Source organism: Callionymus lyra, chromosome 10 (assembly GCF_982586985.1).
Source record: "Callionymus lyra chromosome 10, fCalLyr1.hap1.1, whole genome shotgun sequence".
Classification (NCBI taxonomy): Eukaryota; Metazoa; Chordata; class Actinopteri; order Syngnathiformes; family Callionymidae; genus Callionymus; species Callionymus lyra.
This window is the reverse complement of record NC_141827.1, coordinates 8381913-8397298: the sequence shown is the minus strand read 5'-3', so window position 1 is coordinate 8397298 and position 15386 is coordinate 8381913. Positions and strand designations below refer to the sequence as shown.

At 35.6% G+C, this 15386-nt stretch overlaps 1 protein-coding gene across 2 annotated transcripts in view; it reads left to right on the top strand.

Annotated features, from left to right (window-relative positions):
- Positions 1–12865, top strand: part of LOC148070143 (macrophage-stimulating protein receptor-like) — a 31580-nt gene extending 18715 nt beyond the window's left edge. Inside the window, exons 10-22 of one of the 2 annotated variants that reach the window (XR_015712944.1) lie at positions 62–161; positions 229–459; positions 1683–1829; positions 1896–2058; positions 2223–2312; positions 3637–3846; positions 5395–5475; positions 5537–5718; positions 5792–5901; positions 7159–7324; positions 8839–8975; positions 9041–10139; positions 10300–12865. Coding sequence is in view for 1 of the 2 variants with exons in the window: in XM_087801646.1 (XP_087657772.1) it covers positions 62–161; positions 229–459; positions 1683–1829; positions 1896–2058; positions 2223–2312; positions 3637–3846; positions 5395–5475; positions 5537–5718; positions 5792–5901; positions 7159–7324; positions 8839–8975; positions 9041–9245 (1822 nt within the window). In the remaining variant the exon portion in view is untranslated. Of the gene's footprint in view, positions 1–61; positions 162–228; positions 460–1682; positions 1830–1895; positions 2059–2222; positions 2313–3636; positions 3847–5394; positions 5476–5536; positions 5719–5791; positions 5902–7158; positions 7325–8838; positions 8976–9040 lie in introns of both variants that reach the window. The other variant, XM_087801646.1, reaches the window with a different exon arrangement.
- The last annotated feature ends 2521 nt before the right edge of the window (positions 12866–15386 follow it).

Below are 15386 nucleotides of genomic sequence, written 5' to 3'. Positions count from 1 at the left end.
TAGAGCGTTAAAGTTATACTGAGGTTTGTACTTTTATGTTCTAACGTTTTTTTCCTTTCAGTGGCTCCAAAGTGGTCATAATGGGTCAACACCTGGATTCTGCTCACAACACCCTGATCCAGTTCACTTCCAGTACCGCTCCATTTCCGTCCTTCGAGCGAGTACGTTGACCGTCGTTCTGTCTTCCAATAAATAACCAGAATCTTCATCATGGCGACTTCTCTTCAGGAATGTTCCGGTCCGAGGAACTCCACCCACATGGAGTGTCGCGTTCCCGCCGTAAAGATCGACGTGTCCGAGGAGAAATCCAACCAGGGGAACATCTCCATACACATGGACGGGAAAAGGAATCTCTGGCAGGGTTGCTTCGACTACCATCCCAACATCAAGATCATTCCCTTTGAAAATGAAGAAAAGGTTTTGCGGCTGAAGCCTGGAGACACAGAGGTTTCTCTGCACGTTAGTAGAATCTTTCTTTGTACTCCAGGTTGTCCAGGGATGATCCTTCAGGGCTGACCAGGGTTTTTCGAAAGGAAATTGTTTTTCAATTAAACTGATTAGTAGAAAAACTAACAAATTTGAAGGTTTTCATTTTAACTTTATTTTATTCTTTAATTATTTCCAATTCAGTTAATATCATACATTTCTTTGTTTTTATTTTATTTTGTGAAAAAACCCACAACTAACTTAAATATATCACTTTTTAATCTCTTTAATTCTCGTGTGGAACTCATTTAAGATAACACTCCTCCTAATTTAGTATTTATTTAATTTGATTATTGTAAATGTATTGTACATTTTTATTTTGAAAAATAATATGAAATAATTGATGTTTGTTTTAAAGATATACAAATTAAAAGGTACATCTAAAACTAGTAAAAAAAATAATGATGGGATGATAAAATATGGTCCTTTCAGTAAAATACATTTGCACCACTTTATTTGGGAAAAACACATCAAATAAGAATAAAAAAAAAACACTAAAAGCCACATGCTCAGATGAGGTTAAAGTAAGTAAGTAAGTAAGTAAGCCATTTTTATTTATATAGCGCTTTTCTAGACCAGGGTCACAAAGCGCTTAAACAATCAAAACAATATTCAATAAAGTATATACTTTAAAGGTCAAGATAAAACTGATAACACAACAGGAGTTCCAGAAAATCAAGGAAAAGCCTGAACTAAGAAATATTTCTGATGGATATGTTACCATTTTATTACTAATTTAACTCTACATTTCGCTTGTTAAAGATCTTTTCTGTCTTTAATTTGTCCTTTAGTGAGAATTGTTTAGATTGTTTAAGCGCTTTGTGACCCTGGTCTGGAAAAGCGCTATATAAATACAAATTACTTACTTACTTACTTTCATGGGAAAGGATTTTACATTTTTTTACATAATAAATGGCATAATAACGTTTTATTTAGCAGTTAGTGTATTTTATTTTCAATTCAAAAATTGTAATCTTTAAAAACAATCAAAGAAACCTTATTAAATATTGTCATTTTATTAATGAATTTTTTCAAGTTTTCTTTTTTTTTGTCTTAATTGTAAATGTTATGTTATGATTATAAAATCCACCTAAAATAATGTGTAAATAACATTTTAGTGTGCTGTTGTTTTTGATTGTGTGTACTTGACTCGTCATTTGTCGTCACAAAGTTGTGTGTCGTTTCTCTGTCTCCAGCACAGCAAGTTGAATCTGGTGGAAGAGTGCATGAAGGTCGTGATGACCATCGGGGGGGTGAACTGTAACGCCCAGGTCCTGCTGAACGAGTTGACCTGCAGGATCCCCAAAGGCCTGGTCATCCCCGGCGAGGGTTCCCCCGTCAGAGTGAGTGGAGGGTTCGAGGGCGTAGCGGAGTCGGAAGCTCTCGCTGACACCAGCTTCTGTCTGCAGGTGTCGGTGAACCACCGGGTTCACGACGTGGGCACCGTCTTCAACGACGTGTCCAACAACACCACCATGATCCTCGGCATCGTCCTGGCCATCATCGGCGCCCTGGTGTTGGGTGCTGGGACGGCGCTGGTCATCATGAGACACCTGAGGAAGAAGAAAAGAGGTGAGACAAGATCATTTCAACTGAAATCCTGGGTCAAAAAAATTGACTATTATATTTGAATATCATTTATTTCATTTATTTATGACTAAAAATGTGATTTTCATCGTGTTGACTGCAGAAAATGTATGGTTTTTAACTGAAATTTTTGATTGTTTTTCTTTCAGAAACAATAGAGAATCGTTTGTCCAACGTGTTTTCTTTCAATCGTTCCACCCTCCAAAGAGATGTTTCCCCGACAGGAGACTACAGACGCGGTGAGGATTGTTCAAGGTTTTTATTTGACGTTTATATACTTGGTGATGTGCTGGTGAAGCTTCATGAAACAGTGTCATGTTGTTCAGAGGTCAGTAGGTGGCGCCATCAGTTTAAAAATGATGTTTCATTAGAACAGTTGTTCAAGACAAAGGAAAATAGTTCAGAGACGCCATCTAGTGGACTCTGAAGATAATGACACTGTTTCATGAAGCTTCATCAACACAATCACTAGTATATGGATATATTTTAAGACGGTGAGATGTCAGGACAAAATAAAGACAAACTCTTGCTTTAACATACTTTTTAAAATACATTTTTTTCATAAAAATAAACAATTCACAAAATGATATGTATTATTTTACGTTTTCTCCATTTTAAATACATGAATAAACACACACAAGTGAGTATTTGTTTTTCCTCAAAAAAAAATTGAAGTGGATTTAAAAAACAACACAATGTGTCGACATTTTTGTTTTGCTTGTTTAGCTTTGTTATAAAATGCATGATTTTATATATACTGTATATATTTTTTTAAAGGTTTTGTTTGTCGTTTCTATTGGTTTGACGGCCCCTTAAAACAGTCACAGTATATAGTGTGGCCCCTGAAGAAAAGTAATTGATATCATGCAATGAATTAAAGACATTGTTAGACTAAAATGAAAATATTTTTTTTTAGAAAATAATAAAAATAAAATAATAATATAAGAACAATGTTATAAGTTAATAAGCAAAAAGAAGAAAAATAAGTTAGATTAAAGAAAATTAATTCATTTAATTCACTTTTTTATGGACTAAATATTGATTTAAGCTAATAAAAACGTTTTTATATGTTATTATATTTTAGTATATGTTATTACATATTATTATATATTTTTATATGTTATTATAAAGGTTGTCAAACTTCACCAAGCAAGGGGCCAAGTTTTGAAACTCTAACTAATTCAGGGGCCAAGAAGTTAAAAAAAGGAAAAAGATTCAAGTCACTCACTACGCTAACTATCAGACGCTAACTATCAGACGCTAACTATCAGACGCTAACTATCAGACGCTAACTATCAGACGCTAACTATCAGACGCTAAAGTTAGCATGTAGCTTCTCTGTCCGAAGATCGATTGAAATGACGGTAAATTATTATTTCACCATTTACTCAAGACAAGAAAACGCTTCTTGAACATGGCCTTCACATTATACGCTGTAGAAGGTAAAAACATTCAACAAAATATGAACATTAACAGTCAAATACTATAACAACATACAATGTGTTACATCAATGAAGACAAAAATATTAATTTTTCTAACAAAATAATTCTCCTTTCCTGCAGTACATCTGTCCAGCCAGACGTCGGGTTCGGCAGGAATGTCGTTCCCAGGCATGATGTACGCCGCCAGCCAGGACCATCTGGCCGTTCCTCTGATGCCTCAAGACTCCATCTCCATGACCAGCCTCAACTCCGACATCCTGGCGGAGGTCAAGGACGTGTTGATCCCCGTGGAGATGCTCCGGGTGGAGGACAGCCAGATCATCGGCAAAGGTCATCCACCTCCTTCCGTCTTGAACCCGAGAGGGAAAATGTCGATACAACGATGTATCGCAGTTTTTATTTCAAGATACAGTATTTATATTCAACAGAATCGATTTATTTGCAAATATGGACGCCATTTTTGTGTTGCAATTAAACTTCCGGCCACTAGAGGGCAGTCATAACGTCCTTCGCAGCTAAAGGAGCAATAAAATCCTTGATATGAGGGTTGATCTCAAATACAACTCTTTTCTTTGTAAATACCCATCTATCATGTGACTTAAAGCGGAAACAAAAAAAAATGTAAAACATCGTTACTAAAAAAAAGAATTCCGATATATCGTGATAATTATTTTCACAATACCGTATCAATATTCAACTGAACTGTATCGATTTATTTTTGCTTTCAAAGCTGATCTTGTTTTCATCATAATTATTTGATAGTTTTTCCATGGATTGTGTATAAAATAATTTTCGTATTTATTTATTTACAAATAACATGCTGCATTTGTTATTTTTTTGTGTTGCAATTACACTTCCAGCCACTAGATGGCAGCAGTCCTTAAGTCCTCTTCCACTAAGTGGCGAAAAAAATCCCTGAACTTCTAAAATACCCCCAAATCATGTGATTAATAGCTAAAACATATTTTTAATCATCATTACTAGGGTTGTGATAAAATTTCGATACACCAATATATCGCGATAATTATAATTATTTTCACAATACTGTGTCAATATTCAACTGAACTGTATTCTTTTTACGTTCAAATCTAATTTTATTTCCATCATAGCTCTTAGATGGTTTTCCATAAATTGTGTATAAAATTAAAAAATATATGGGTGCACGGCAAGAAGGTTGCTGGTTCGATTCCAGGCCAAGACAACCTTTCTGTTTGTATGTTCTCCCCGTGTTGTGTGGGTTTACTCCGGCCACTCCGGTTTCCTCCCACAGTCCAAACACATACAGAGGTTAATTGAGAACTTTGGGAAACTGTCCATAGATATGAGTGTGTGTGTGAATGGTTGTCTGACTTTGTGTGCCCTGCAACAGACTGGCGTCCTGTCCTGGGTGTCCCCTGCCTCTTGCCCTAAGATTCTGGGATAGACTCCAGTCTCCCCATAAGGGATAAAGCGGTTGTCAATGAATGAATCAAAATTCTGCAATATTTACTGCATTTGTTTATTTTTGTGTTGCAATTAAACTTCTGGCCACTAGATATCATCAGTCATTACATCCTCTGAAGCTAAAGGAACAATGAAATCCTAAGGATAACTGAGGACGAGAGGATACAGTGACTACAGAGGCTTTTAAAGCTGATGTTTGGACATATTTTGGTTTGAAAACAAATGAAAACAGTTACGACTTCATCAAGAGTCATGTGGTCTGTAAATTCTGCAACACCAGAGTCAAGTACTCGACAATACTACACAATATATACTCGTTCCCACAGTATTACTATATATTGTATTGTTGTCTCTGAATTGTGATATAAATCATGATATGGCTACATTCCTGCCAATTCACTGCAGTATCAAACATCGTGTTCATCCCGTCTTCAGGTCACTTCGGGACGGTCTACCACGGGTACCTGCTGGACAGCAACAAGCAGGAGATCCACTGCGCCTTGAAGTCCCTCAACAGTAGGTCCAAATATCTATCTTCCAAAAAACAAACCTCGTGTAACCCGGGAAACGTTGCCAGGAATCACAGACCTGAGGGAGGTGGAGCAGTTCCTCAGGGAGGGCATCATCATGAAGGGCTTCCATCACCCCAACATTCTGTCGCTGCTCGGCATCCTGCTGCCCAAAGAAGGACTTCCCATGGTGGTGCTGCCGTACATGAAGCACGGCGACCTGCGTCACTTCATCCGCTCGCAGAACAGAGTGAGCGACGCCGGCCTTGGAAACGCTTGCGTCAGTGGCGACGGTTTCACACGGATTTCTTTCTTCCTTTCAGAACCCGACGGTCAAGGATCTCATCGGCTTCGGCCTGCAGGTGGCCAAAGGGATGGAGTATCTGGCCCAGAAGAAGTTCGTTCACAGAGACCTGGCCGCACGGAACTGCATGTGAGGCGATAGAAAAACTTGATCTCCGTGTGTTTACACTGACGTCTGTCACCAAGTGCATGGATTTGTTTCTTTATTAATGAATGGAAAGTTGCTTCAATCAAAGTATTCAAACTTTTTTTATATATTTTTTTTAACTATTTACATTTTTAATTTAAATATTTGTATTTTGTTTGAAATAACATTTTTTCAAAGTTCTTGATTGAAGCAACTTTTTTTATTAAAAAAAGAAACGTCATGTAATTTGTTTTCTTTTGGATTGACTAACCTTTTACACTTTATTTTAAATAACAAAAATAAGTCATTTTCTTTTGATCACATCATATTTGAATATTAAGTTTAATCCACTTTAATTTATGAAAATAAGAATTTTGTTTCTTTTGATTGAACATACTTTTCCAATGAAATCGTGATATAATATATATATATATTTATTATATTTATTATTAATATATACAGTATATTTTGACTGAACTAACGTTTTAGTGGTAAACTTTTTTTTTTAAATTGAAGCATTTTTTTTATTTGATTGAAAACAATATTTTTGATTTAAGAAACTATTATTTTGATTCAGCTAAGTTTTTCTTTTATTGAAAACAGTTTTTTCTTTTAACACATATTTTATTTGCATATATTTATTTTATGGTTTATAATATTGAAGTATATATTAAAATCAAATATTTATTTAATTTAATTACAATTAACAAATATTTTTGTTCATTTTTGTGTTGCAATTAAACTTCCGGCCTTTAGATGGCAACAGTCCTTACATCCTCCACATCTGAAGGACGAATGATGACTGAGGACGAGAGGATACAGTGACTCCAGCACCTAATTTTGAATTTTATTTACGTCTTATACTTTCAATAATCTTATTTAGTGACATTTTTTTATTTTGATTGAACTTACTTTTCTATTCAAATCGTTTTCCTTTTTTTATAAATGTTTTACTAAACTTTAGAGCTAACATTTGAGTGATTGAAAATATTTTTGGGATTGAAGCTCTTTTCTTTTTAAGTGGGAGCAATTTTTTACTTGACGGTTTGCTAAAAAACTGTTTAGATTAATGTTTCATATTAATTACCCAGAACGATACTTTATACATTCATCAAACTGCTTCAATAGAAGTTTAACTCTTTTTACAAATATCCGTGTATCTTTTCTGAGCCACAAGCTCGACTGTCTGAAGATTGTGTTTGTTTTAGTTTGACATTCCTGGTCTAAAGCGATTTTCAAACGTGGTGTTTCCCTCCTCAGGCTGGACGAAACGTTCACGGTGAAGGTGGCAGACTTCGGCATGGCCCGGGACATCTTCGATAAAGAGTACTACAGCATTCAGGACCACAAGAGAGCCAAGCTGCCGGTCAAGTGGATGGCCATCGAGAGTCTGCAGACACAGAAGTTCACCACCAAGTCTGACGTGGTGAGTCCATCTTTTTAGTCAAATATCTATCTTGTCTTTTAGCGTCTTTAGTCAAAATTGTATTTATGTTTTGTAATGTTTTTTTCTGGATTCCTGTTGTGTTACTTTCATTTTAATGTGATGTTTTTGACATTTAATAAAGGGGCCACATTATATCATCTCAAGGGCCACAAATGGGCCAGGGGTCGCACTGCAAGTTTGAGACCCCTGATCAATAACAGCTTTTGGATCATAATTTCAAACAATTTCCCAAAGGAGACCTCCTGAGGGATCAATAAAGTTTTACCTTACCTTACCTTACCTTATAATCATGATCCTCCATGTAGAACTTATAATCAACGTTTTGTGTTCATGAATAAATAAATAAAATTATTATTATTGTTGTTGTTGTTGTTCCTATGAGAAATCTTATTGGCCTAATAACTATTATTATTTCTATCATTATTGCTAATGTTTAAGACTTTATTATTAGATAGTCTTTATTAATCCCTCCGGAGATAACTTTCGGGAAATTAGGTTTCCAGTTCATAGCAGACGATAGTTTCAAAGCACAAATTAAAAAGAACAAAGTGCAAATATAAAGACCATAAATCTAAGTAAATGTTTTCTGTCTTTTAAGCTTAAACTTGTGTCTCTTGGCTAAATAGTTCCGCTACATAACTAGTAGATGGAATGACAGCTGTACAAAAAAAACATATATTAATAATAAATAGATAAATACACTTTAAAAAAGTTTAATTCCTATATATTCTCAAAGTTTGAGGTCGTCAACTTTATATTATTTCCACATTTAAATTGTTTTCTACTTCTCTTTTTACTTGTTTAAAACATTTCAATGAATCAAACCAAAACATAAAATGTATTAGAAACAACATTCTTGTTGTACTTCTATACGTTTTTCTATTTTGTTTTAGGAATATTGTTTATTCAAAAACTTAACATTTTAAACTCTTGTGAAAATCTGTGTTTCACATCCTCAAAAACCTGTCAAACTTGATGACAGTACAAAAACAAAGTACAAAAATAAAACTGTTTAAAAAAAAAAGGTACAAAAGAATATTATATAATATATTATTATTAATATTATTATTTATATATAATACATAAGTACTGTATGAGGAAAATATAGAATGATAACTGTTGGATGATGTGTTTTAATAATATTAATAATAATAATAATGCATATAATATATATATTTTCAAATACCACGTTATATTTTGTAATATAGATAACACCAGACAAAATAAATGTATATATTATTTATTTTTTATGGCTATCTGTGTACATTTGCTACAAACTTTGTTATGTTTACTTTGTATATGTTTTCAAAGTTAATTAATGAATTAATTCAATATCTGAATAAATTATTTCAATGACAAAAGTAAAAATATAATTCAACGTCACATAATCAATTCATTAATCAAAGTATTTTGTTTAATTTCATTGTGTATTTGCTGTAATAATCTGGTCAAAACGAGATATTGTATTGATTATGTCATGTATATATTTCCAGTGGTCATATGGCATCCTGCTGTGGGAGTTGCTGACCCGAGGTGCGAGTCCGTACCCCGACGTAGACCCTTACGACATCACCCATTACCTTATGAAGGGACGTCGGCTGCCGCAGCCTCAGTTCTGCCCGGACGCTCTGTGAGAACTTTCGATCCTAATCCTAGTTTGAGATGCTAGAGCTAACGTGCTAACTTAACCTGCAGCTACGCCGTCATGCTGACGTGTTGGGACCCGGAGCCCGACCACAGACCTCTGTTCAACACCTTGTTCTCGGAGGTTCAGCGCATCCTGCAGGGTCTGAGCGGGGAGCACTACATCAACCTGAAGGTCACCTACGTCAACCTGGACCAGGGCCGGCCGTACCCCTCCATGACGGAGGACGAGGACGAGGCGGAGGAGGACGGATGAGGACGGATGAGGACGGATGAGGACGGATGAGGACGGATGAGGACGTCCACCCTGAGCTGCTGATGAAACAGAAACACTGTAGATACTGTCAACGGAGCCTGAAACCATGAGTCTCTGGAGTCGCAGTAGGACCTGGTGTGACACTGAGGGACCAGAGACACGAAAGTACATTTGTGTTTTCAAGAATCACAAGATTATTTTATTTTTCTATTTTGACTCCTGAGTTGCAGGAGGTACATGTGTTTCTACGGAGCCCCGGAGGTGACAATTCTTTTTTATCTCAAGATAACAGTTCACGAGATTTTCGTATATTGTGATATATATATATATATGTCTTGAGGTATTCGTGTCTTGAATATACTCATGTCATGAGATATAACGTTCTTGAGGTATTTGTATCTCGAGAGATTCGTGTCTCGAGGTATTAGTGTCTTGAAATATTCGTATCTCATGATATTCGTATCTTGTAATATTTGTATCACGTGATATTTGTATTTTGAGGTACTTGTATGTCAAGGTATTAGTATCAAAATATATTTGTATCTTGAGGTATTTGTATCTTGTGATATTCGTATCACAAGGTTTTAGTATGACAAGATATTTGTATCAAGAGATATTCCTATGTCGAGATATTTGTATCTTGTGATATTCGTATCTCGAGGTATTTGCATCACGAGATATTCATATATTGAGGTATTCGTATCACGATATATTCCTATATTAAGGTATCTGTATCTTGTGATATTCGTATCTCAAGATATTTGTATCAGGAGATATTCGTATTTTGAGGTACTTGTATCTCAGAGTATCAGTATCACAAGATATTCGTATCTTGAGATATCACGAGATATTCATATTTTAGGTATTCTTATCACAAGATATTCGTATTGTCAGGTATTTGTATCTTGTGACATTTGTATCTCGAGGTGTTTGTATAACGAGATATTCATATTTGGAGATATTTGTATCTCGAGGTACTCGTATCACAAGATATTTGTATTTTGAGGTACTTGTATCTCAAGGTATTAGTATTGCAAGATATTAGTATCTTGAGGTATTTGTATCTTGTGACATTCGTATCTCGAGATGTTTGTATAACGAGATATTCATATTTGGAGATATTTGTATCTCGAGGTATTTATATCACAAGATATTTGTATTTTGAGGTACTTGTATCTCAAGGTGTTAGTATTGCAAGATATTCGTATCTTGAGGTATTTGTATCTTGTGACATTCGTATCTCGAGATGTTTATATAACGAGATATTCATATTTGGAGATATTTGTATCTCGAGGTATTTGTATCACAAGATATTTGTATTTTTAGTTACTTGTATCTCAAGGTATTAGTATTGCAAGATATTCGTATCTTGAGGTATTTGTATCTTGTGATATTCGTATCTCAAGATGTTCATATCTCTGTTTATTTGAATCTCGTGTAATATATTGACCGGTTCACTTCACTGAGCTTCATCACGACTGCAGTTCTCCAGGTTTCAATATCTTTTCTTCTTATAATCGTTTAATATTGAACACATGCTCGTCTTTGCTGCTACTTGAGACGTTTTCTATCAACATGTTGATTTTCTCTGTCTGTCTAATTACCGCCACCTAGTGGTGAACATCCTGGGCACCGTTTCCAAGGCAGACATACATCAATTCTAATCTTCAGTCTAAACCTGAACCTTCACAATCACAGTCAACTGTTGACACAACTATGACCAGGATAATTATTCAGATCGGAGAACATTTCTCTTCTCCTTCTCCACTCTTTGTCTGGATACTTCAAGCATATGATCAAAACCTCCAGGGTCCAGGGGCCAAATGTTGTCCTCCAAAGTGGCCCCTGCAAAAGATGTTCACATTAAAACAAAAATGTAATTGTCAAGACCATCTCCAGTTAATTTTGCTATTGGATGGAACTAGTGTCTCTGGTGTTATGAAGAGTCTCCCTGTGACGAACAAAGATGCTCTCTGTTAAAAGCTAGTGATGTGCTGGTGAAGCTTCATGAAACAGTGTCATGTTGTTCAGAGGTCAGTAGGTGGCGCCATCAGTTTAAAAATGATGTTTCATTAGAACAGTTGTTCAAAACAAAGGAAAATAGTGCAGAGACGCCATCTAGTGGACTCTGAACTTAATGACACTGTTTCATGAAGCTTCATCAACACATCACTACTACAATTATTCTTTCAAAATGGAGTCGTATATTCTTGTTAGATTTCTTGTTGCGTTACTGTTTGTTCAGCCGCACACTGTGTGTAACATTTTGGTCGTGATGTGCCGACGAAGCTTCATGAAGCAGTGTCTCTTTCAGAGCTCAGTAGATGGCGCTCCTGAGGATTTTGTTAAAATACTTTGCTAAAAGACAAAGATTACACAACCAGTAGTGCCGTTGAGTAAACCCCCCAAAAAATGAGTCGACGCTTCGCGAAGCTTCATCTTCGAGGTTTCGACTCTGAACCAAATCTCTGGCAGACGACAGAGGTTTGTTTACGTTATAGTTCTCACTGGTTTCTTCATGATCGGATCTGTTTTCTCAACTTAAATGTAAAAAATTCAAGAGTCAAACTTCAAGCTAACAGAAATAATCTCGCTAGGAAAAGAACACACAACACGACACACCTTCGCTAATCGAAAAAATGCGTGGAACAGACACACACACACCAGAATAACAGCGAGTGGGGAAGCTTTTTATCGCAACCCTGGGCCAGGACAGGAAGTGGAGTCTTTCTCAGGAGATTTGCACAAGCACAGAAGGCCAGGTAGTAGGAAGCCTGCAGGGCAGAGGTCCCGAGTCAAAAACCTTCAACACAATGCATGGTTGGAACCGCCCGTCGCACAACATGAGCTCCAGAAAACCCCCCGACAACAATATCTTGATTTAAACACTATTTATTTCCGTTGTTAGATGGTTCAACCACATGAATCCAGAGGAGGAACCTACGTTTACAGATTGAAAAATAGTCATACTTACTTTAAAACATGGACAGATTCATGTTATATTGACTATTGCAGTAGCCACTCTGACAGACAGATGGCGCTAGATGCAGTAGATCAGCAGCACTGCAGTGATGCTCCTCACTACCGCAGTGGAGCTCACCCTAATAGAGGTGTTTCACAGGCAGCACACCCAGAGCTTCACACGGATCAAAAAGAAAACCTTTCATCACATTTTCTCTCAGCTATAGCTTCAACCTTCTAGAAAATCACTTTAAAAACAAGCACTGATTTTTGACTCTTTTTGTGTTTAGGGAAACGTTTGTCTATCTCTAAACCCCCTGAGATACTTGATTTTCTTCAGTTGTCGAATGTTTTTTTCTCGAGGTTTTACTGTAAAAAATGGGGTTTTTTGTTTCTGTTCAATCTCCGTCTGTGTCGACTTCTTTCAGATAATTTGCAGCATTTTTGATGCAGTGTTGATCCAAAAAAAAAAAAGAGGAGCTAAAGCTTTCATCTCTGAAGACAAAAAAGTGCAATATCGTGGTGACCGCCCTTCCTTGAGATCTTTGGAGAAAAGCTTGAAGAGTATTTCTGCTCAAGACACAGTTAATATTGCATGTTATCGTCTTCAGTTTGTGTATAAAAAAGGCTTTAAATGAATAAATAACTTTTCATTCTTAGACGTCTGACTGCATGAACTTAGTGTAAGTGTTGTGACATGATGTTTGTTTGATTCCTTTTAATTAATTTTACTTCCATTACATAACATGAATAACATTCACCAGTTTTACTTATTCTTTAACAAACTGTACTATGTTCTATTATTATATTGATTTATTAATTGTATTCTTAAAGCAATACTTTAACAGAATTCCATGGAACTAATTAATAAGTATTAAACATAATAACAATATATTAAAAGGCCTTATATAACATCATTTATTCATATTTTAATTCCAAATAAAAACAACAGAATGTATTGCAAGGTCAAAATAACAAGTTAGACAATTGAATAGATGTGTTTAGTATATATTTTAAAAGTTACAATTAAAAATGGGAAATCACTTTTTGTGCAAATATACTAGTATAGATAAAGCAGAGTATCAGAATATTGAATTTTAAAAGGTAGAAATGTACTTCTTCCTTTTTCTGGAATTGTTGTATATTAAAAATGTTGAATTTATTTATTTTAAAAAATAAATTTAAAATTTTGTATATTTTTAAAAACATATGTTGTTGTTTTTTACACACATAGTTGGATATTCTAAGTCCAATCATTCCAAAATAAAGTTTCTAAATTCAATATTTTTATATTCGTGGCATTTTAAATTCGATATAAAAATATTGCTATAATAGCGCCACCTGTTGCGTCGGAGGCCACCATGATGACTTGAAGCGCCATGATCGGCTACGCGTCGCATGATTGGTTGGAAGTTTAATAAAGTTGCTCGATGCTCTATTATTGGTATTGTCTGTTTTTGGCAATATATTCATATATACCAACATTTTTGGACAAGTAGAGGTTCGTACTACCTTTGTTTTTGGGACCTAAAACGATCGCCATCAAATCCTCTTTGGAAGGAATTCTTAAGCTGGTATTAAAATGTGTTTTTTGAAATCAAAATTTTAGGGTCTTAATGAAAAGTGAAAGGTTAAATCACATTTCTACCTAAGACTATGAACTCAGATTTAAGCTCCAATTCAATAGTGCTGGGATTTATTCTAAGAAATGGAAAGCAGGCCAACTAACTGTTCTAGAGACAAATATTCGCTGTTGAATTTAAATCGAAACTGAAAAAAGTACATAAGTTACATAACAATATAATTAATAACTGAGTCATACATTTCCTTTTAGTTAATGATGATCTAGAGGTTTAATTAAAAACCTTTGACACGTTTGTCACCAAATAATAATAAAAAGATAAATCACGTGAAAACGTATTTTCTGCACCTTCCGTAAAACCAACTAAAACTAACATCCATTAATGTCGGTGTTTATCCATTTTCGTGTCGGGAAGAAGAGAAGAAGGATGGAGCGCAGTGAGATCATGAAGACAACCACTGCAACGCACAAATGCTGCAACATATTCATTATATATGCATTAATATCATTCTGTTTCAATACTGGCCTCCTGAGATGAAGATTATTTACAGCCTCGGAATAAATTGCTATTTTTACGGCTTTTAACATAAATAAAACATCACAATGCATATGGATTTTAGGTTTATTCCCCTTGTGCACACATACACACACACACACAAACACACACACTGTATGTAGGTGTGTGTCTTCCTGCACAGGTTGCAGTACGAGGTGGGGAAGATGTTGAGAGCAGACCCCTAACGTGCCTGGTCAAAAATTCCTTTTGTTGACTGTATGTTTATAAATATTTGACACGTTCTTCCACATTGACAAGCAGAGTTTGTTCAAAGTCGGTCGACAGCAGCTGTCGTGTGAATCGGAACAAGCCAGTCGAGCGTTATGAAGAGTGATTAAGACAATCTGGAGCTGATTTTTTTTCCAGATGAAACATTTTGAATTGAGCTCAACTATTGCGCAGCCTTTTCGTCTGCATTTTTAATCCTTTTTCTCATGAAGGCATGTATATCCCTGCATGCTTGTTGTAGATTCTTTGAATAAAACACAATTAAATGGGTTTCAAAGCTGATGACATGAATATAAACCAACTAAACAATAAACTGGATCAGTATATCAAAAATTTTCGCAAATTACCCTTTTGATATATTTTATTTTGTTTGCTTCCTTTGTTTGTTTCCCTTGTCCTGTCGGCAGTGGACAGGGGCTGGACCCAGACGGTGCGTCGCAGGACGTCCTAATGACTGCTGAAAATCTGTCAATTATCCTGCCTTCAAATACGCAGGACTTCCACAGACCGGCGTCGGCTCGTTCCCAGTTCTGCCTGGTGTGAGCTTTGACTCACCCTCGCTCCCTCCTTCGTGTATTTGTCTTCTGGACTTGTGTTTTCTTGGACATACTTATTATATCCTTGCCTTTTTTTCTACTGTATGTTACTTAGTTTTTACTTTTCAATTATTGGCTCTTATCATTTGTTCAGTTTTTTAGTAGTTTGAACGCCTTGCCTTTTTGTTTTGGTTGTTGTGGTTGGTTTTGATCTACTTTTAACTACTTTTTTTTGTCAAACCTTATCACATTTTCTTAGTTGGTTCTGTTTATGAAAA